Below are 23,184 nucleotides of genomic sequence, written 5' to 3'. Positions count from 1 at the left end.
ATAGAGAGCTCAAATTAATTTTGCAAAAGACTGTCAATAGGTCTAGAAAGAATTGGTCCAAGAAACTTGATGATGCATTATGGGCATATAGAACTGCATATAAGAATCCTATCGGTATGTCTCCGTATAAAATGGTTTATGGAAAAGCATGCCACTTACCTCTCGAACTAGAACATAAGGCATATTGGGCTATTAAAGAGCTCAACTACGATTTCAAACTTGCCGGTGAGAAAAGGTTATTTGATATTAGCTCACTTGATGAATGGAGAACCCAAGCTTATGAAAATGCTAAGTTGTTTAAAGAAAAGGTTAAAAGATGGCATGAAAAAAGGATACAAAGCGTGAGTTTAATGTAGGTGATTATGTATTGCTATACAACTCTCGTTTAAGATTTTTTGCAGGAAAACTTCTCTCTAAATGGGAAGGTCCCTACGTTATCGAGGAGGTCTATCGTTCCGGTGCCATAAAAATCAACAACTTCAAAGGCACAAATCCGAAGGTGGTAAACGGTCAAAGGATCAAACATTATATTTCAGGTAATCCCATAAATGTTGAAACCAATATTATTGAAACCGTAACCCCGGAGGAATACATAAGGGACACTTTCCAGACCGTTTCAGACTCCGAAAAGGAATAGGTATGTGGTACGGTAAGTAAACCGACTCCAAAACAACTTTTAAGACAATATTTCTCCGTTTTGGAATATTTAGAAAAATAAAAAATAAGTGGCAGTCCGGGAAGGACACGAGGGCTCCACGAGGGTGGAGGGTGTGCCCTACCCCCTGGGCGCGCCCCCCCTACCTCGTGAGCATCTCGTGTGCCTTCCGGACCCCGTTTTCTTGCATGATACATATTTTGGTCGGTAAAAATTCATTATATAACCTCCCAAAGGTTTTGACTCCCGTATCATGCAAATCTCCTCTGTTTTGTTTCGAGTTGTTGCTGCTGCAGATTAGAACAAGATGTCTTCTCAAGAGTCAGTCGGGGAGAGCCGGGTATCTAATCCGGCACCAGAACCAAGGGCAAACAGCGACGCTGACCACTTTGGGCCAGCAACGGAGAAAGAGATGGAGGCCGACTTGATGAGGGTAGATGCCATGGAGGATCAAGAAGTCACCTCTCGCATCCGAGCTGGGTTCACGATGGGGGAACTACAGAGCTCAGCTATTCCAAACTCGGTTATCCCTTCCAATGTTAAATTTCTTTCTTATGAAAATATGAAGAGGAGTGTCACTTGTTCTCCCACAGCTATGCAACACCCTTGGGTGCAAGGGGCTTTAGTCGTTACAGGGAAGCTTCGTAAGGAAATAATGGACCTCAAGTAGCAAGTCAATAAGCTCGAGGAGGAGAACCGTATCCTGAGAGGAATCATTGCCAAGAATATCACACCAACAACAAAGAAGGAGACATAATCACATGGGTATGGGCACTCCCCTTGGCAACTGCCAAGCTTGGGGGAGGTGCCCCGGTATCGTATCACCATCACAACTCCTATCTTTACCTTTTTCTTAGTTCGATCCTTTTAGTAGTATCTTGATTTAGTAGAATAAAGTCATGGCATGATCTAGTTTTGAGTTTTGCTTTATGATCTCTCTATGTAATCGAGTCCGTGAGCTATATATATAATAAAGTTTAGTGTTGAGTCAAGGGCTTGATTATTTTGCCATGATCTTGGGTGAATAAAAGAAAAGAAAGAAGAAAAAGAATAAAAAGAAACAAAGAGTTCATATTGATCTTATTGAGAGTAATGACTTCACATAGTAAGAGTATGATGATTAAAAGTTGTTGGGAGTTGGCAAACATAGCTTTGGTCATCGTTGCAATTAATAGGAAGTAAAAGGAAAGAGAGGTTTCACATATAGATATATTATCATTGACAATTTTATGATTGGGAGCACTCATTAAAATATAACATGCTAAAGAGTTGATGTTGGACAAGGAAGACAACGTGATGAGTTATGTTTTCTTATATCTGAGATAAAGTATGTTGTCATGGATCCTCTAACATGTTGAGCTTGCCTTTCCCCCTCATGCTAGCCAAATTCTCAGCACCAAGTAGAGATACTACTTGTTCTTCCAAAAACCCTTAAACTAGTTTTGCCATGAGAGTCCACCATATCTACCTATGGATTGAGTAAGATCCTTCAAGTAAGTTGTCATCGGTGCAAAGCAATAAAAATTGCTCTAAACATGTATGATTGATTGGTGTGGGAGAAATAAGCTTTATACGATCTTGTGATGTGGAAGTAATAAAAGCGACGGACTGCATAATAAAGGTTCATATCACAAGGGGCAATATAAAGTGACGTTCTTTCGCATTGAGATTTTGTGCATCCAACCATAAAAGCGCATGGCAACCTCTGCTTCCCTCTGCGAAGGGCCTATCTTTTATTATTATCCTCTACCTTATGCAAGAGTCACGGTGATCTTCACCTTTCCTTTTTCATTTTATCCTTTGGCAAGCCCAGCATGTTGGAAAGAACATGATATATATATATATATATATATATATATATATATATATATATATATATATATATATATATATCTAATTGGATGTAGGGGAGCATGAATTATTATTGTTGACATTACCCTTGAGGTAAAAGGTTGTGGGGCAAAACTATAAGCCCCTATCTTTCTATGTGTCCGATTAAAACTCCGTAACCACAAGTATTGCGTGAGTGTTAGCAATTATGAAGGACTAAATGATAGTTGAGTATGTGGACTTGCTTTTAAGCTCTGACATAGACTCTTTCCGATGTTATGATAAATTGCAATTGCTTCAATGACCGAGGTTATAGTTTGTTGGTGCTCAATAAGGTTTCTGATTCATACTTTTGCATTGTGAAAAGATCATCACTTGAACATAAGTAATCATATGACAAAATCTATATGTGTTGCTGTTATGAGAACAATCATGATGCCTTCATGTCCGTATTTTATTTTTATCGACGCCTCTACCTCTAAACATGAGGACATATTTATTGTTATCGGCTTTTCGCTTGAGGACAAGCGAGGTCTAAGCTTGGGTGAGTTGATATGTCCATTTTGCATCATGCTTTTATATCGATATTTATCGCATTATGGGCTGTTATTTCACGTTATGTTACAATACTTATGGCTATTCTCTTTTATTTTACAAGGTTTACATGAAGAGGGAGAATGCCGGCAGCTGGAATTCTGGGCTAGAAAAGGAGCAAATATTGGAGACCTATTCTGCGCAACTCCAAAAGTCCTGAAACTCCACGGAATATCTTAAAATAAATAAAGAAAAATCGTCGCCAAAGATGAAGGCCAGGGGGCCCACACCCTGCTCACGAGGGTGGGGGGCTCCCCCCCCCTAGGGCGCGCCCCCTACCTCGTGGGCCCCCTGGTGGCTCTTCGACGCCCATCTTCTCCTATATGAAGTCTTTCGTCAAGAAAAAAAGAGGAAGCAACCTTTCGGGACGAGACTCCGCCGCCACGAGGCGGAACCTTGGCGGAACCAATCTAGGGCTCTGGCAGAGCTGTTCTGCCGGGGACACTTCCCTCCGGGAGGGGGAAATCATCGCCATCGTCATCACCAACGCTCCTCTCATCGGGAGAGGGCAATCTCCATCAACATCTTCACCAGCACCATCTCATCTCCAAACCCTAGTTCATCTCTTGTATCCAATTCTTGTCTCCAAGTCCGGGATTGGTGCTAGTAGGTTGCTAGTAGTGTTGATTACTCCTTGTAGTTGATGCTAATTGGTTTATTTGGTGGAAGATCATATGTTCAAATCCTTTATGCATATTATTACCCCTCTGATTATGAACATGAATATGCTTTGTGAGTAGTTACGTTTGTTCCTAAGGACAAGGGAGAAGTCTTGCTATTAGTAGTCATGTGAATTTGGTATTCGTTCGATATTTTGATGAGATGTATGTTGTCTAGCCTCTAGTGGTGTTATGTGAACGTCGACTACATAACACTTCACCATTATTTGGGTCTAGAGGAAGGCACTGGGAAGTAATAAGTAGATGATGGGTTGCTAGAGTGACAGAAGCTTAAACCCTAGTTTATGCGTTGCTTCGTAAGGGGCTGATTTGGATCCATATGTTTCATGCTATGGTTAGGTTTACCTTAATACTTTTGTTGTAGTTGCGGATGCTTGCAATAGAGGTTAATCATAAGTGGTATGCTTGTTCATGTAAGAACAGCACCCAAGCACCGGTCCACCTACATATCAAATTATCAAAGTACCGAACGCGAATCATATGAACGTGATGAAAACTAGCTTGACGATATTTCCATGTGTCCTCGGGAGCGCTTTTCCTATTATAAGAGTTTGTCCAGGCTTGTCCTTTGCTACAAAAAGGATTGGGCCACCTTGCTGCACTTTATTTACTCTTGTTACTTGTTGCTCGTTACAATTTATCTTATCACAAAACTATCTGTTACCACTTATTTCAGTACTTGCAGAGAATACCTTGCTGAAAACCGCTTATCATTTCCTTCTGCTCCTCGTTGGGTTCGACACTCTTACTTATCGAAAGGACTACGATAGATCCCCTATACTTGTGGGTCATCAATATGGGACAAGGCATAAACGCTCCCCCCGAGATGGGTTAGGAAAGTTCTTCGCTTGCTCCCCGCCATTATAGGTGGCTAGTCCGGCTCGGACGGGGACCATGTATGCAGGTGGAAGAAACCCTTGGGTTTGCAACTCTACTAAACGGCTATGGGGGACTGAACACTTTTTCCAATCACCCGGCGTAGAGCTACGGGAGCAAGAGGAGGAGCTGCGGCGACCGGCCATGATGGAATGGTTTTCCGGACGCGCTCTGTTGAATGCTTGCTTGGGGGAAGATGGTGAGATTTGGATCTGAGGATCCCCGTCTCTTCAAATAGACAGTTCGCTTACAGGGTCAGGGTGGCAAATGTAAAAATGCCCCGGCTCCTCGTATTCGCTCGACGCGTGGAGATAGCCATTATTGAAGCACAAAAGCCGAGGAGTACAACAATAATGGGAAGTCGGACACTGTTTGCTATGACAAGTACTCTGGATTCGGAGATGGAACCCGCCTTGCAATGTCGAAGACAATCTGCACGCCGGACTCATCGTCATTGAAGCCTGGTTCAGGGGCTACTGAGGGAGTCCTGGATTAGGGGGTATCCGGATAGCCGGACTATATACTTTGGCCGGTCTGTTGGACTATGAAGATACAAGATTGAAGACTTCGTCCCGTGTCCGGATGGGACTCTCCTTTGCGTGGAAGGCAAGCTTGGCGATTCGGATGTTAGATCTCCTTCTCTGTAACCGACTCTGTGTAACCCTAGCCCCCTCCGGTGTCTATATAAACCGGAGGGTTTAGTCCGTAGGACAACAACAATCATAATCATAGGCTAGCTCCTAGGGTTTAGCCTCTACGATCTCGTGGTAGATCAACTCTTCTAATACTCATATCATCAAGATCAATCAAGCAGGAAGTAGGGTATTACCTCCATCGAGAGGGCCCGAACCTGGGTAAACATCATGTCCCCAGTCTCCTGTTACCATTAGCCTTAGACGCACAGTTCGGGACCCCCTACCCGAGATCCGCCGGTTTTGACACCGACACCCCCTCCTTCCTTCCCTTCTTTCTTCCCCTTCCTTCTCGCCTACTCCTACTAGGAAAGGAGGAGTCCTACTCCTGGTGGGAGTAGGACTCCCCCCTTGGCGCGCCCTCCTCCTTGGCCGGCCGCCTCCCCCTAGCTCCTTTATATACGGGGGTAGGGGGGCACCCCAAGACACACAAGTTGATCTATTGCTCTATTCTAGCCGTGTGCGGTGCCCCCCTCCACCATATTCCACCTCGGTCATATCGTAGCGGTGCTTAGGCGAAGCCCTACGTCGGTAGCAACATCATCACCGTCACCATGTTGTCGTGCTGATGAAACTCTCCCGTGAAGCTCTGCTGGATCAGAGTTCGCGGGATGTCATCGAGCTAAACGTGTGCTGAACTCGGAGGTGCCGTACGTTCGGTACTTGGATCGGTCGGATTGTGAAGACATACGACTACATCAACCGTGTTGTGCTAACGCTTCCGCTTTCGGTCTACGAGGGTACGTGAACTCACTCTCCCCGCTCGTTGCTAGCATCACCATGATCTTGCGTGTGCGTAGGAAATTTTTGAAAATACTACGTTCCTAACAGAAAGGGCATTTTACATTCTTGTACACAACTATGATGATGTCATTGCAGTTTCTGTGGAACTCATAATTCCTATTCTGACTTATATGAAATGTCTGAAGTGCTCTCCTAAACTGGTACACATTAAGGAAACAAAGTTTTTTACAAAACTATTCCTCTGGGTTCTCTCTCTCCTCATTGTACCAGTTCCTTGGCAAAGATCTCACTGATCTGCTCTTCCTTCCATTGGGCAGAACAAAAGGTGGTTCCTCTGCTCCATCATCATATTCCTGCTTCAAATCACATGGATCTTTCTCCTCATCTGATGATGGTATCCAAACATCCTCAATCTTTGCTCCAAGCTAGAGCGTGACCTACTGGTTGGCCCTTTTCTAGCTTTCTTCTTGTTTTTAGGCTCCTCTTGCTGCTCCACCTGCTCTTCTTCCTCTTCCTCAACATGCCCCTCTTCCTCATCTGTCTCATACACTTCATCCACATCAGTGTCTCCATCAAATGAAGGAGTGGATCCTCTCTCTGCTTCCTCGTCTCATTAAGCCTCTTAAGAAAATTCTCATCTACATCCAGATCAGAATCATCTTCAGTTAAAAGAACTGGTAGTCTTTGCTTAATCTTTTTAACATGCTCAGCTGACTTCTTGTGTTTCCTAAATTTTGTAATCTTTGTTCTCCTCTTCACCTCCATTAATGTCTCCAATTCATCATGATCTACCACATTTCCTTCATCAATACCATGGTTTGTGCTCTGTTGTGTGGAGTAGAAACGTAGTGGCTCTGGCTGCCTCTGTTTATTGCATTTTGATGGTTATCTGAAGAGAACACCAGAAGGATTGACTTCATAAATAGGTTTCTCTCCTAATTGACTCAAAGGAACCTGCTCCTCATACACAAATCCTGAATTCAAATCTGAAGGTCTTGGATCAGTGGCCCTAATCACGGTCAAGTTCACTAGCTTCTGATCTTTATTAGCAATATGGTCAAGCATTTCATCAACCTTGTCATCATCACAAATTTCATCCAATCCTGTAATCCCCACACCAGGCTCCCTCACAAAATACATGTAATCATTCAGCCCATATCCCTCTATCTCTATTAGAGCTACCAAATTACAGTATGTTATGTCTGAAAGGGAAATTGATCTCTCCAAGTTGTCTCTGTTATGGAAGTGCATTCTAACTTCCCAAACCTCATCCTCCAAACTAGACACAAAGAAAGTACAACAAATTTCATTAACAGAGCACAAAATTACTATAACAGAGCACTACATTTTACACTTCATAATCAACATTGCAAAATTAATATAATAGAGCTACTGCCATTTTCACTGCATAATTACTATAACAGAGCTACAACATTTTACACTTCATAATTACTCTAATTTACACTGCATATTTGCCTACAAATGAACTGTAATTAACATCAACACCAATTCAACTTAACAACACATACATCTAGTTCTTCTGCTAGCCAGCTAGGTTTAACAGTGCAAACAAATCAACTTAACAGCACATACCAAACCCTAGAATCAACACCAATTCGAAGAAGACTAACCCTAACCCTAGAATCGATCTATAGGTCAACAATGGTAAGAAACTGAGAGGGGAAACTTACCAAACGCCGCCAAATGATGAGGAAAACCAGTGGCTTTCCATCGGATTGTCCTTCACGGCCCTGGCCCAAGATCTAGCCGCCGAAAATTTGAGCGAGTGCTCGGGGCCGGGGCTGCAACTGGGGCTGCTCGTATCCAAAGGGCCGCTGGGGTTTGAGCTCCCGTAGAGATCTGCCTCCGGTGGCCTATCGTCTCCGACGCCGGCAAACCCGCCGCCGCTAGCCGTCGCCATGTATGAGAGGAGAGAGTGCGGGGAGGAAAAGAGATGGAGAGGACCGGACCGGATGGGACGGGATTCGGGGGGGTGACCCGAGCGGCTCGAACCGGTGCGGGGCACGGCGTCTAACGCCGTCTGACGGCTCAGACGGAGCAACAGTGCAGACACGTCGACAAAAACTGGGCCCATGTCATATTATGACTTAAAACGACCCAATCGATCGACTGGTGTTTTTTGCAAAAAATAAATAAAAAATTAGTGCTTTTAAGCACAATTACGTAGACTTGTGGTTCCTGCAAACCAAGCCTTCAATGTCATGGTTTTTTGCAATTCACTCGTCATAGGCAGCTACTCTGCTTTCCTCTAGCTATGCTTTGCACTTTTTTATTTTAAATTTGGCATGGTATTTCTATGTGGATTACTTCTTACTAAGTGTAACTAATCTTATGTTTCTCTCTTTGGATCCACATATGCCCTACAATACCAACATAATACTTGGTTCTAAGAGCAACTCCAAAGGGCCGACCCATTTCGTCCGCTTGCATCCGTTTGGGTCGGCACGTACAAAAGTGGCAGCCCAACGCGCCGACTCAAACCCAAATCACCTCCGCTTCGCGTCCGCACCGACGCATTTGCGCCCCAAATGCGCCGGCACGGATGCCGAACGGACGCCACGCGAGCCTTCTCGCTATCCTTCGTGTCCCCACCTGCCAGCCGTCCAACTACCCGCTGCCCACACGGTCAGCTTAATTTATGACCACGGGCACACGCGTCAGCAACGGCGGTCGTCCTTTTTTAAGACGACCGTGCGGCGGGGTTGTCCTCATCCAAACTCGCCGTCCACATCGAGCAAGCTTTGCTCCCCCGTCGCCGGCAAACCCTAGCCACCACCACCACAGAGAGATGTGGCTCTTCTCCGGCACCAGCAGCACCAAGGCCAAAGGCAAGGCCCCTGCCTCCGCCGGCGTCGGCGCCTCACCGACAGAGGCAGCGCATGAACGTGCCAGTGCACCAGGCGGAGTGGCACTGGCAGCACCGCGTGCCTCTCCCGTACCCCGACGCCACCCTGCCGCACGACTGGCCTCTGGATCCGGATAGGATCCCAGTGCCGGCGGCGCCGCGGTCGGCTAGGGCCCACGCAGAGGAGGTGCGGCGCCGATGGGCGCTGCTGACGCCGGAGCAACGTCGCGAGGCCGCCTACGCCGCCGACTCGCCCAACTAGGAGCGCTGGTTCGCCTTCGAGCACAAGGAGGCGAGGCGACGTGGCGTCCGCGAGGTCGACCGCACCGTGCCACCGCCCCTGCTCATCGTCCGCGAGGAGGACCAGGCGGCCCTTGCGGCCGTTTACCGGGAGAGCGAGGAGGACGAGCGGCGCAGGGCGGAGGCCACGGAGGAAGAGGAGGCTCGGTACGAGGCGGTAATGGCGCAGGCCATTGCCCTCTTCGCGGCGGGCAACTGCGTGCTGCCACCGGTGGCCTCGCCGTCCCCTCCCCGACGCCGCGTCAAGCCCGAGCCAGAGCCGTCCCCCATCGAGCACTACTCCTCGATAGGAGTAGTGCGCGAGTGGGTCCGCGCGCCGCCGGTCTGGGTGGGGGCAACGCCGGCGCAGGAGGCGGCGTACCTCGAGCACTGGCGCCAGATCCGGGTGGCCGAGGAGTGCCGCGATGGCGAGTACCTCGAGATGCTCGAGCGCGACCTCGAGAAGGAGCAGCGCGAGGCCGAGGAGGAGGCGCGCCAGGCCGCGGCTGCATAGGCGGCCACACAGCCCCCGCGCCGGCACTGCCCGTGCCCGGCATGAACGCGCTCTGGAACACGGTGTTCCCCTGGGCCGGCCCGGCGCTGACGCTCATCGACCTTACGGACCCCGAAGACGACGACAACGACGCCGCCTAAGGCAGCGCGCCGCCTCGTAGTTTAGGTTGTTTTTATTTTTCTTTAAATGCAAATGTGGATGCGTGGACTCTCGCCGGCCTGGCCGGCTTTAATGTTTAATTAATGTTGTTTTTTTTAAATATGCATGCGTTCTTTTTTTTCTAGCGCCGTCAAAATGGGTCGAGCCAGCGTTGAGCACACGCTCCGACCCAAACACGAAAGCGGACATCCCTGTCCGCCTGACCGACCCAAACGGACAAAAAGCAGACAAAATTGCTGTCCGTTTGGGTTGGCCCGTTGGAGTTGCCCTAATTGGCTTTTTCGGCCTTTGACACAATGAGTCATCTAAGTATGAGTATTTTAAATGCATGTGAAAAAATAATCAAACGATTAGAACTAGGAAGGGGTGCGCCAGTCACCGTCAGCTGCACAGCCTCTGCATCATAGAGCCGACAGCCAACCGTGTTTCCCTCGCCACCACGGACCGTATCTGAGCCGTCGCTCACCACATCTTGTTATATGATCGTGCTCACCGCATCTTGTTCCGCCGGTTCCGGCTGGGTGTGCTAGAACATAGCCGGCGTGACCAAGGGAGAAGCGCCGTGTGTTTGGATGTTGTCGTACCTAGCTTCAATCGCCGGTGCTTTAGGCGGTTGCACAAGACAAGCAGAAACGAATCGTTTGAATTGATGAGGTAACCAGATAAAATCGGGTAGGATAAAAAAGACATGTATCAACAACGTGCCTTTTAATCCGTAACTGAACAAAGCTAACAGGTCTAGGTGGTCGCAACGAAGTAGCAGGGAAGTAGCAGGGACTGTTACGTGCACTGCGATCAATGGCTGATTGGCTGGTCTAACAACGTTAAGATCAGAACTCTTCCAAAAAGCAGACATCGCGGAGGAGCAACCAAACATCAGCAAGGCAAATAAGGTCCATAGCACCATATATATATATATATATATATATATATATATATATATATATATATATATTCAAATGTTTTAAAGCATCATCCATGATATGTTAACAGAGGGTGGCAGCAGTATGTGGACATGGCTGCACAGCATCAAAAGATGCAAGAGCATGCACTTTGTTGACATTCCATGACATCAACCACGATATTCCACCTGCCCGCGATATGCAAGAGATGAAAATGGCTTCCTGTGGTGCTGTTGGCCATGGTCGAGGACAGCCGTCGAAGTCATTCACGGTGCAAACGCCTCCTCCTTGGGTACTGGTCAGGAGGGAGGTCGCAATGGCACGCGACACATTGATAGGGCATCCTTCGGAAGTCGTCTGGATCCATCCAACAGGCATAAACAACAGGAGTAAGTTGTATTATAACATATATAAATAAAATAAAATCATGTTATTTAATGCATGCAGTGCTTTCATCAAGAGAGGAAAGCTGAACATAAACAATTCCAGCAAAATTGTTGGAAACATTTTTACAAATTTATTGCAGTGCAGCCTATGAATTCTGAAACTCAAGCACCCAACAAACATTTCCAAACAATCAACTAGTTAAAGCAAACAAGCACGGCTCCCAAAAGTCGCCTGTTAATACAAAATACAGAGGGGCCAAAATATCGACCACAAACCAGGGAATACTCAAAGAGTGCAATATATCACACAACACCAGGTCACTCACGCCAAGAAACCAAGATTCCCATCATCAGTCACCCCATATAATCTCTTCACAAGTTCAATTTTAAAAACATCAGCTAGTATGCCTACTCATTGACCACAGCTAGGTTTTGCCCTCAACTTTACTACACTCGCTAATTTGCAATTGCGAGGTTGTATTCTCCAATTAAAGATATATTTTTCCCTTTTGGGAGAAACGCTAACACAAAACTTACAAGTTGAATGAAATTCTGGGAGGCCTAAAAGATGTTTCTTTAGCTCATGCAACGGTTTCACTTGTTAACAGGGTAGCAACTTTAATATGGTGGCTGAATTACAAATAATGATTAATTAATTATCCATTTCAGTTCCGTTAAATACAAAACCTCACATAGACATGCAAGAACATGAAACTAAACCGACATTTGCTTCCCTATACAGCAAGAAAGGCAGCATGGTGACCCAAGTCTTTCACACATTTTTTCTTAAATCATGATATCAAATGTTAATTTTCAATAATTTCTAACATTTTAGAGTTAAATATCTTGAGTCAACAAGAACTAGGATAAAAGAACCATATTATAAGCGTTCACGATGTTTTTACCTAATTGAGTTGAAGTTGAAGATGACAAGGGCTGCCCAGTTTGTGTCAAACTGGATGGCTGGAGTGTGGTTGGCGGTTGATACTTGCTAGAGTCATCCCCATTCGACGTGTTTTGCTGGGTTTGCTGTAGAAGGGTTTACATACATCTTATTGAAGGAGATGGCAAAATGGACACATCTATAATAGCAGCAAGATGATTACAGCAAGCCTACCACATATTTTGGAACAATATTGCCCAGCGCACCGCTGTGAGCAGATACTGCTGCAACTTCATCATCACGTGGCCTTAAGCAAAATAAGAGGCAAAATGTCAGGTGCATGGGGCAAAATAAGTTGAGAACTGGGGGAAATACAATGAGTTTGCATGGAAGTTAATAGAATAGAAAACAGAGCAAAACAGAAAACATGCCTTGGACTTGGAGTGGTATTCAGATATTCGGAGAATGCGCAGGAAATAGGATTGAAAGCAGTGGATCTCCCACCACAATATGGTTCAATGACTTCCCGCCCCCCTACAATTTGAACAACGCCAAGCGGATAGGGATTGAAAGAAATGGATCTGCCGCAACAATATTGTTCGATGACTTCCAGCTTCCTCTTTCCAATATCAACACCAACAAGCAATGTGTCTTCATCCTGAGACTCCACCTTAGACACGAGGTAGACAGTATTACCACCGTAAACACTCAAGGTCGGGAACCCTGCAGTCTTCAGGTTTCCCAATGTCCATTTCATGTCTCTATCATTCCATAGATGATGCGTCAGCTTAGAGGATTCAGGTGGGCACGGTGATATGTGGTCAACATGGACAGTGCGACTCTTCTGCCATAAGTGCCAATAAATGCTCCTAAACATTGTCCGTATCTTCCAGCCAGCCGGTGCATGAAAAGGTTCGTCTTCTGTGTCCATACCATCATTGCTGAGGAGCTCCGCATCAGAGATGGTATCTGCAACGTCAAAAACATGGGTCGTCTTCGAAGTCCTCTTTCTGACAACGGTGAACCATCTGACACACTGTTCGATCTCCACGAAGTTGATGAAACCATCAGGGAAGCCAATGACGTCCCGCACTTGCCGTGCTGGACTTTCCCGGTGCAGGTCGAAATCAGCCTTGGGCAGCGGGAGGAATCGGAGAACAGGATCCTTCTGGAGCACATCACACACAACGATGCCGCGCCAGAGATCGACCCATCCAACAGTGTTTGCTCCGAGAGAGATCACCTTGTCGGTTTGGCTTGGCAGGTCCCGTGACAGGACATCAGAGGGCGCCTGCAGCTGTAGGTGTTTTGTGCTCCACTCTTTCGTCTCCGATGAGAAGATATGCAGGTTGTAGTGCCCAAGGTCCCCACCCGGGGAAAGATCAGCGACCAAGAAATTGTCGCCCTCGCGTGGCACGACTGCCAAGAGCCACTGGTGCTTGTATGCTGGAGAAGGAGGGACCCTTTGGATGATGCTCTTGCCGTGGATGCAGCCTTGTAGACAAAGTACTCGAGGGCGGTTCTGATGGGGAAGCAGAGGAGGGCGAGGTCATAGGTGGAGGAGACGACGCGGGGCTCCGTGGTGCAAAGCTCTTGTATGCTGACTCCGGTAAAGTGGACGCAGAAGTAAGAGACGGCAGGCGGGTCAGCGAGGCAGAAGGTCACCTTGAATTCGTGGCCCGCGCTCGTCGTGCCCTTCACGGTGGTGGCGTTGTCGCGGTTGGCGAAGTAGGTTGTGCTGTCGAGGAGAACCCAGAAGGGGTAGCGGGAGGGGTTGGCGCCGGCGGGATCGGCGGCAGGGGGGTCGAAGGAGCCGGACATCATCAAAGATCCCGCCATGGCTGGCTGGATCCAAGAAGGATTTGGGAACTAGGGTTACCTGGGGTGTGGTGGGAGGGGGGTGGCGGTGAGGATTTGGGAATTAGGGCATGTTCAATGCTAGACGCCTAATCAGGCGCTTGATTAGGAATAAAAAAGGATTTTTCTCCTAGCGCCTCGCTTGGAGTCCAGGCATGCAACGCTGGGAGCGAGCGTACGGGCGCCATGCGCAAAAAATAAAATGGGCAGCTCGTTTAGCGCCGGACGACTCTTATGGCATCGATGCTAACGAAATTTCGGGATTTGAACGGGATTAGGAGGAAACGGCCAGGATCCTGACCCTGGCGCCTGGCGTTAGCGCCTGCATTGTAGATGCCCTTAGGGTTACCAGGATGGCAAGCGATTTCCTTTTGTAGAGACAGCGGCGTGCGGGGAGTCTGGATTCGATTTGTCTTCCTTCCTGGGCCTGGGCCTGCGCCGTAGCAGCCAGCTTCACGTAATTTTTACCAAATTTTTTGGAATATTTCCTCGAGTAGAGATTGAAAGTGTTTACAAAAGATCACATTGTAATTCTTAGTCAAATAAGTTACTTTGTATTTTCTTGAATATTAGGTCCAGATCGGTGTACCTTTAATTGTTATGAGTATTAATAAACTTACAGGTATTTGTCAAAAAAGAGCTCTACTATTGATAGTTACTCGTTTCTCAAAAACCCCTAAAAAAACTCGTTTCTCAAAACAAAATACTATTGATACTTAAAAAAAGCTCTACTATTAATAAAACCCCTAAAAAATTCTACTATTAACAAGGAGTCAGTCATCTAACTCAAGCTTTGATTTTTAGATTACAAAATAATCAGTCTAGAATTTTTTTCCTTTTGTAAAAGTTTAGCCCAACTCTATTTTTTTTAAGAATACCAAGTCAAGGCTTACTTTGTTTTCTTCGCCAGCTGGGTTGCATATCTTTGAACAAGAAGAGTAATGGTTTTGGGTCTTGAATAAACTTTTGGTCTTAAGGTTGGCACGCCCAGCAAATGGACTATAAATCCTAAACAATACAACCTCTCTAACAAAATTATATGACTCTTTTGGTTCATTTATACTCCTTTCGTTCCAAAATAGATGACTCAACTTAGTAATTTATACTAGAATTAATACAAAGTTGAGTCATCTATTTTGAAACGAAGGGAGTAATTGTTAAAAATTTCTTGCATTTTGTTACAAAGAGAGTAGTGAATATGTTGTAATAAATCCAAAAAACTAGCAACTAGGCTATATATTTGTGACGCCCCAAGACCGGCTCTTCAGATGCCTTCCATGGATTCTGAGATTCGTCGTGTGATTTGTTTTGTTCGTTGCATTCATCTTTGCATCATGTGCATAGCATCATGTCATCTTGCACCTTTTTAAAAAAAAAACTCAATCAAATAAATTGCATGGATCTTCGGTCCATTTAAACCGAGGGAAATGCACATGGTGATTTCTCTTTATAACATATATCCCCCAATATTATTAGGGAGCTATTATAAAATGTTCCGTCAATGTGGAATTAACCATAACACACTTGCAAAATATTCCTTGCCTCAAACTTTGCCAACAACTCTTATCTCATTTATCGAGGCTCTTCCTAATTTCTCAACATTTTGGGCCTTCCAAACCCTCACTCCCTATTCACCCATTTGAATTAAATTCAAATGTGTTAGATTCTAAACCTTGCATCCATGCCCATTCCTATTTTCTTGGATTAAGCTCATTTTTGTGAGTCCGGGGAAATTATCCCCGTGCCCAAACTCTTTCTCTAACCTTTTCTTTTCTTCCCTTTTCTTTCTTTTTCTCTATAATGGGAAAATAAAGGGGAGAGAGGAGCAAGCCCAGCCGGCCTCCTGCAGCCCAGGTCGGCCCATCCATCCCCCCGGCCCACCTTAGCCTCCTAACCCTAGCCGCTCCTCTCGTTCCCCTCCGCCGCCACCCACACACGCACGCATCGAGGGAGAGCTCTGCTCGATCCCCTCGTGCCCGACGCTCGATCCCCCTCCTCTCGCTCGTCTCCCTCTCCTCATCCCGCGCCGCCGCCCACGCACAGGAGAGGGATCCCGATCCCGCAGCGCAGCTCCTCGAGCACCCAACTCCGGCGCCCCTGCCTCGCGTCGTCCCATCGCCTCCGTCACGTCGCTTCCCTACAAGTGCAGCCGCGCGCCTCCTCCGCGCCATGGTCGTGGCCTCACCAGCCGGCCATCGGAGTCGCCATCGCGTCGTCTTCTTCACCCCCCTGCCCGAGTCCCCTGCATCAGCCCCGGAGATCACCGTTGCCGGAAATCGCCAGGTCCGGCGACCCCTCGTCCAGCGGGCCCTCTCCTTCCTCGCCGGAGTTCCCCGTGAGCATCCTCCTCGCTCGCGTCCACAGCCGCGAGGCAATGCCTCCTCGCGCGCCCGTACTCCTCCCGAAGTCCGCGCTGCCTCACCCGTCTATCAGGAACACCATGGCCGCCGCCCCATGGAGTCCCACCGGCCTGGACCCGGCCGAGAACCAGATGAGCCCCATGCCTGCTTCCTGCCGCTGACCTCCACCATCGCCTCCTTGCTGCTGCCCACCCGAGGCCCTGGTGTTCCTTCGTTTTGGATCGTCAAGACCGTGGGTGCCAAGTTCGTCTTCCGCCATCTCTGGGATTCGCCAAGTACCACGACGCCCCCCCCCCCCCCCCCCCCACACACACACACACACACACACACACACACACACACACACACACACACCCCACCCCCGAAGAGTCCGAAGAGTTCGGGTTCGACAAGTCCGATGTCGCGCTTGTACAACTACGCCCGAATACCGTGGATGCAACAAGTTCCACTACGAGATGTACCACTACCGTCGCCAAGATCGCGAGTACCTCTATCGTCGCCGTGAACGACTACTTCCACGACGTCCGTGAACTACTACTTCCACTACCGCCGCAAGAACGACTACTTCCACTACGGCCCGTGTACCACTACTTCCTTCGTTGAACTTGACCCGCTCCTAAACGCACGCTTCGAAGGTATAACCGCCGAGACGATGACCCGCCGCGACGACGACCGCCGTGAACCGAATGCATGTGTTGTATGAGATGCACCGTTTGCACCGTGTCCGAATTGTCACTCGTTGCCTTGCCATCGGCGCATGGGAACCCGGTAACCGGGAACACCCCACCATCCTTGCTTGACATGCTCCCGCCACACTCACTTTTGCACCGGTATCTCCATGAGTTACCGGAACCGATATGTTGTCGTGGCATCATTTTCGGATTCGTTGCCGTGACACCCCTTTCTTCCACCACGGTGACAAATGCTCCATAACATGCTCAAGTCAATATTTTCTTTAAATTGCATAAACTTGCATATGTCATCCGCATCACGTTAACAACATTTAAAATTGTTGTTTGCTTTAAATTGCTATATGCATATGGGGATTTTCCGGAATTGTTGTTTGTTATTTTCGGTCTCATTTAACTTGCCTAAATAGTTAGTTTACTTATGATTCACCTCTTGCCATGCTTAACCACATTTAATATTGTTGGGTACATAAACGAGAGAGAACTAAATAATTGATGTGGTGTTCCGTTAATATGCAACTCGTTGCATATTGTGCTCCATTTAACTTGTAGTTTTGTTTGTGCATATTGCCATGCCATGCTATTTAAACCGGACATGCATCATACTTGGTTGTGCATCATGCCATGTTTGTGCTTGTTGGTTTACCATGTTGTTTGTTTGTTTTCGGGTTGCTTCTCTCGTTAGCTTCGGTTTTGTTCCGGAGTTGTGAGGATTCGTTCGACTACGTCCGTTTGTCTTCTTCATGGACTCATTCTTCTTCCTTGCGGGATCTCAGGCAAGATGACCATACCCTCGAAATCACTTCTATCTTTGCTTGCTAGTTGCTCGCTCTTTTCCTATGCCGCGATACCTACCACTTGCTATATCATGCCTCCCATATTGCCATGTCAAGCCTCTAACCATCCTTTTCTAGCAAACCGTTGTTTGGCTAAGTTATCGCTTTTACTTAGCCCCTTTTATAGCGTTGCTAGTTGCAGGTGAAGATGAAGTTGGTTCCATGTTGGAACATGGATATTTTGGGATATCACAATATCTCTTATTTAATTAATGCATCTATATACATGGTAAAGGGTGGAAGGCTCGGCCTTATGCCTAGTGTTTTGTTCCACTCTTGTCGCCCTAGTTTCCGTCATACTGGTGTTATGTTCCTTGATTTTACGTTCCTTACGCGGTTGGGTGATTTATGGGACCCCCTTGATAGTTCGCTTTGAATAAAACTCCTCCAGTAAGGCCCAACCTTGGTTTTAACATTTGCCACCTAAGCCTTTTTCCCTTGGGTTCTGCAGACTCAAGGGTCATCTTTATTTTAGCCCCCCCCGGGCCAGTGCTCCTCTGAGTGCTGGTTCGAACCGAGTAGACTGCGGGGCCACCTCGGGGAAACTTGAGGCTTGGTTTTACTCGTAGGATGTCTCATCCGGTGTGCCCTGAGAACGAGATATGTGCAGCTCCTATCGGGATTTGTCGGCACAGTCGGGTGGTCTTGCTGGTCTTGTTTTACCATTGTCGAAATGTCTTGTAACCGGGATTCCGAGACTGATCGGGTCTTCCCGGGAGAAGGAATATCCTTCGTTGACCATGAGAGCTTGTGATGGGCTAAGTTGGGACACCCCTGCAGGGTATAAACTTTCGAGAGCTGTGCCCGCGGTTATGTGGCAGATGGGAATTTTTTAATGTCCGGTTGTAGAGAACTTGACACTTGACTTAATTAAAATGCATCAACCGCGTGTGTAGCCGTGATGGTCTCTTCTCGACGGAGTCCGGGAAGTGAACACGGTTCTTGTGTTATGGTTGTGCGTAAGTAGCTTCAGGATCACTTCTTGATCACTTCTAGTTCACGACCGTGCTTTGCTTCTCTTCTTGCTCTCATTTGCGTAAGTTAGCCACCATATATGCTAGTGCTTGCTGCAGCTCCACCTCACTACCCTGTCCTACCTTTAAGCTTAAATAGTCTTGATCTCGCGGGTGTGAGATTGCTGACTCCTCGTGGCTCACAGATACTTCCAAACAGTTGCAGGTGCCGATGATACCAGTACAGGTGACGCAACCCAGCTCAGATGGGAGCTCGATGAAGATCGTGTTCGTTGTGTTGTTTCGTTTCCAGTTGATCAGTAGTGGAGCCCAGTCGGGGCGATCGGGGATCTAGCATTAGGGGTTGTCTTTCTTTATTTGGTTCCGTAGTCGGACCTTGATTGTATTCTGGTTGATTTAATGCTTTATTTATGTATTGTGTGAAGTGGCGATTGTAAGCCAACTCTTTATCCCTTTCTTATTCAGTACATGGGATGTGTAAAGATTACCCCTCTTGCGACATGCCTACTATGCGGTTATGCCTCTAAGTCGTGCTCCGACACGTGGGAGATATAGCCGCATCGTGGGCGTTACAATATTCTAAAATAATACTCCCTTCGTTCCTAAATATTCGTCTTTCTAGAGATTTTAACAAGTGACTACATACAGAGCAAAATGAGTGAATCTACACTCTAAAATATGTCTATATACACCTGTATGTGGTAGTCCATTTGAAATCTCTAGAAAGACAAATATTTAGGAATGGATGGAGTAGCAAATGTGATGTATGGCCATCATAGATTTGAAAGTTGACATATGAGACCCACTAGGCTGAAGCTTACGCAACGCTTTGTCAACTTAGTGAACAAGTGATTCTGGCAGCAGTAATCGTTGGATCGACATCCAATGAGTGACATGCTTCTTCAATCTCTGATCTTCTTCGATACTGGCATTTGGGACTGACCGACTACTAATTTTTTCATTTAGATCGAACAAGTTTTTTTCATGGAACGTACCCAGCCCAGCTTTTGTTTTTCTGAGTAAAATACCCAACCCAACTTTACCTTTTCGAATATAAAGCACAATCCAGTCCAACATTATTTTATTGGCCAGCACAACTCCAAAATCTTTCGAGAGGAGGTATTGATTTGGGTCTAGAAATAACTTTAAGTCTTATTTTTCGCCCGCCCAACAAATGAGCCATAAATTCTCACACAAAAAAACAAATGGGTTGCATGTCTAATGAGTCCCTTTGGTGATCCGGTAATAGTAGCAGGGTTCCCAACCTCTTTTCCCCAAGGTGTGACCCTGACTTATCGATCCCACAAGAGGACATGTACTCACAATAAGGGTTTCTACTAAGCTTTTGCTAAAGTATTAAATTCCCGTTTTTGGACCAGGTCATTATCATAGTTGCTACCAAAAACACTTATAATAAAAATATGTATTGGTATGAGGACTTGATTCTTACAAACATATCTTTGTGACTGGGATCATTGTGATCTTAATTTGTTCTTTGGAAGACACTCATTAAGATGTGCTTACAAGGACTCAAAGCGGGGGATGTGTCCAAATTACATCTTGACTGGAATGCGCCCAGCATCAAGAGTCGGATGTTCAATCGTAAGCCTTATCCATCGTGTGGGGTTACCTCGGTAATTAAGATAAATTAGACAAAAGCATCGAACGTTTAATGACTACAAGTCATGTATCCCCAAGGATTGGCTTCACACTACCACATTAAACCTTTTTGTCACTAGTGTTCAGAAACAACGCTCGACTTCCACCCTGCTCCTAACCTCCTCATGGCTTGAACTCCGTGATCCTGGGTATGTGCAGGGTTGAAGAATGTGATAGAGACAAGAGACAACTACGATGCGGTTTTATTTCACACATTCATGACGTTCATTCAAAGTCATTACACTAATCCCTCTTACAAACACATAGGGTTGCAAGGCTATGCCTCAACTCATTACCTTACCAAATTACTCGCACATGGCGATCAGTTCGCATGAAGAAAACATCAAGATGAAAGCTTTTATTGATAATATGTCTTACAATGGTCGTTGGATGTGATACACGATTACAAGTATGGCTAACTTGGAGGTGGATTGCTGCGGTGGTGAAGCTGATGGTGGCTATTGAGATGAGATGGGAAATGGCGGCAACTAGGGTTTGTGAATAGCTTGTGGTGCGGATATGGAGGTTCTACCGTTTGTAGCGATGCTCCTTCCACTACAAAGAACACATCTATGATGATACGCGTTTGTCACAGTAGGTCACATTTTTCTGTCATGTATATATATCCATGACGATTTTATGATAAAATCAAGATAGTCATATATGTGCTATCGCGGAAGTGTTACATGACAATAATCCATATATGAACACTTCCGTGATGATAAATGGCACGTCATGGAAGTGTTCTCATCAAGGATAACCGACACGTGGCATCCACCATAACAAGTCGTCATTAAGCTATCAACCCCGACAAATGACGATTTTCCATGTGTCCAATTCTCATTCGGCAATTGAACCACACGTCAGCTCTGTGTTGCGATAGGTCTCGCCCATCCAATGGACGATACATGCCAATGAAAAGGCAGCACGTGTCAAGGCCCAACAGTGGCATGTTTAGTTAAATAGGTTGGCTCACTAATGGCCTCCTTGCACATGGCCCATTTAGAGCCACAACCCATAAGAAGGGTATCAGTTCGGCCCATCACCGACCCATTGTCCATTCGACATCGTTGTGGCCCATCGGCAGTTCCGGCTCGTTAACAGTAATATACCCGACCGCTATTCACATGGTTTTTACACCTAATGGCAGACACTTTCCAGAGCCATGTGCTCGAGTAGGTTGGCGATGGGGGGGGGGGGTCGATCGCTGACGATAAGGGAAATCGTGTGCGCTGGACCAGGACATTAACCACGATCGTTATAATCCCATCGTGTGGCATTGGTTAGTGGAACACACATAATTATGGAAGACTAACTATGTGTGATAATTCATGAATCACAAACAACTATGTATTATGAAATGTATGTGATAGAATGTTCATCGCAAACATTAGCCTCTGAAAAATCATTGGGGATGGTTCAAGTGATCAAACACAGTTTCCTAGATAAAATTGTGTGGGATATTTGTTCGCCATAGACATGCAAAGCTTCATGGTATGCGTTCGTATTTGGTTGCACACGTTTTACTATTGCCGACTGTGTGATATGTCTGCCGGCTCATACGGTTTTTCATCCCGTACCTATGTGCTTTGTTTCCGAGATCGCGCATGATTGACGTGTCATACACGTGTGCTCCTTTTTATTATCACACACGGTTGGTTATTTCAAATAGTGTGTGATTGCTTGAAATCATTTCTGCATTTTAAATTATTATCCCCGTGCATTTGACCAAATAGGTTGTTTGCAAAAAGCAAGTGCAGTACACCATCATCACACATGAACCTATAGTCAAATAATGAACATATATATGGAGTCAAATAGTGTGCAGTACACACCATCATGATGTGTTGTGGTTTTACAACCCACATGAACATAGAGTCAAATTTTGAACGTACATTGCCATGTCCGAAGGACATCACACCTAGCAAAGGCACTATCGTAGACATTGAACCACAAAATTAACTAGGAAATGTTTGATATCCTGGATCCATAATGATTATCATGGATAACGTATTTGGCGAGGAATGAAGCCATCTTTGTACTCATCGCCCTCATGTCATCATCGGGCATCAGTTGCTCATCCATCGATGTTAGGATCTGTGTTATTGTGTTAAGATTTGCCTTGAATACTTTTAGAGTAGTCAAGTACTAGAGAGACGGACATATCGAGATTAAGTTGTCTGTAGTATTTGCAGTTGTGTGGTCTCGGTTGGCTCCTGAGGACACTGAAATTATGTCCAAAAAATGAGTTATGCCATATGGCATCGAAGAACATATAATCGAATTTGGCACTAGCTTAATCATGTAGCAAAAAATGTGTTTGTGAGGAATCTTCAACACATTACCCTTGGAAATATGAGCTAGAGGCAATAATATTGTATTATTTATTTCCATGTTTATAATTAAGAGTTTATATTCTATGATATAACTACTATGATCCTGGTAAATCATGATTCCTAGTCTTTCCTCTAAGACTAGCTCAAGTGTTGTTTGCGATTGATGACCCACAAGTATAGGGGATCTATCGTAGTCCTTTTGATAAGTAAGAGTGTCGAACCCAACGAGGAGCAGAAGGAAATGATAAGTGGTTTTCAGCAAGGTATTCTCTGCAAGCACTGAAATTATCGGTAACAGATAGTTTTGTTATAAGATAATTCGTAACGGGTAACAAGTAATAAAAGTAAACAAGGTGCAACAAGGTGTCCCAATCCTTTTTGTAGCAAAGGACAAGCCTGGACGAACTCTTACA

The 23,184-nt window shown here is 46.0% G+C and overlaps 1 protein-coding gene and 1 long non-coding RNA gene across 3 annotated transcripts; one reads left to right on the top strand and one right to left on the bottom strand.

Annotated features, from left to right (window-relative positions):
- Positions 1-10,915: 10,915 nt before the first annotated feature.
- Positions 10,916-13,899, bottom strand: LOC109732305 (uncharacterized). Its single transcript, XM_040396974.2, has 5 exons — positions 13,726-13,899; positions 12,492-13,606; positions 12,295-12,367; positions 12,083-12,206; positions 10,916-11,148 (listed from the first exon to the last, which is right to left on the bottom strand). Exons 1-5 carry the CDS (start codon positions 13,897-13,899, stop codon positions 11,054-11,056), a joined length of 1,581 nt encoding a protein of 526 aa, XP_040252908.1. The 3' UTR covers positions 10,916-11,053.
- A 2,697-nt stretch (positions 13,900-16,596) lies between these two features.
- Positions 16,597-19,263, top strand: LOC120973132 (uncharacterized). 2 transcript variants are annotated; one of them, XR_012201992.1, is made up of 3 exons: positions 16,597-16,912; positions 17,652-17,742; positions 18,976-19,263. It is a non-coding gene; the product is annotated as an uncharacterized lncRNA (long non-coding RNA). The 2 variants fall into 2 exon arrangements; XR_012201991.1 differs by having other exon boundaries at positions 16,597-17,742.
- Positions 19,264-23,184: the final 3,921 nt, after the last annotated feature.

Source organism: Aegilops tauschii, chromosome 1, assembly GCF_002575655.3.
Source record: "Aegilops tauschii subsp. strangulata cultivar AL8/78 chromosome 1, Aet v6.0, whole genome shotgun sequence".
Taxonomy (NCBI): domain Eukaryota; kingdom Viridiplantae; phylum Streptophyta; class Magnoliopsida; order Poales; family Poaceae; genus Aegilops; species Aegilops tauschii.
This window is presented reverse-complemented; position numbering and strand designations above follow the sequence as displayed.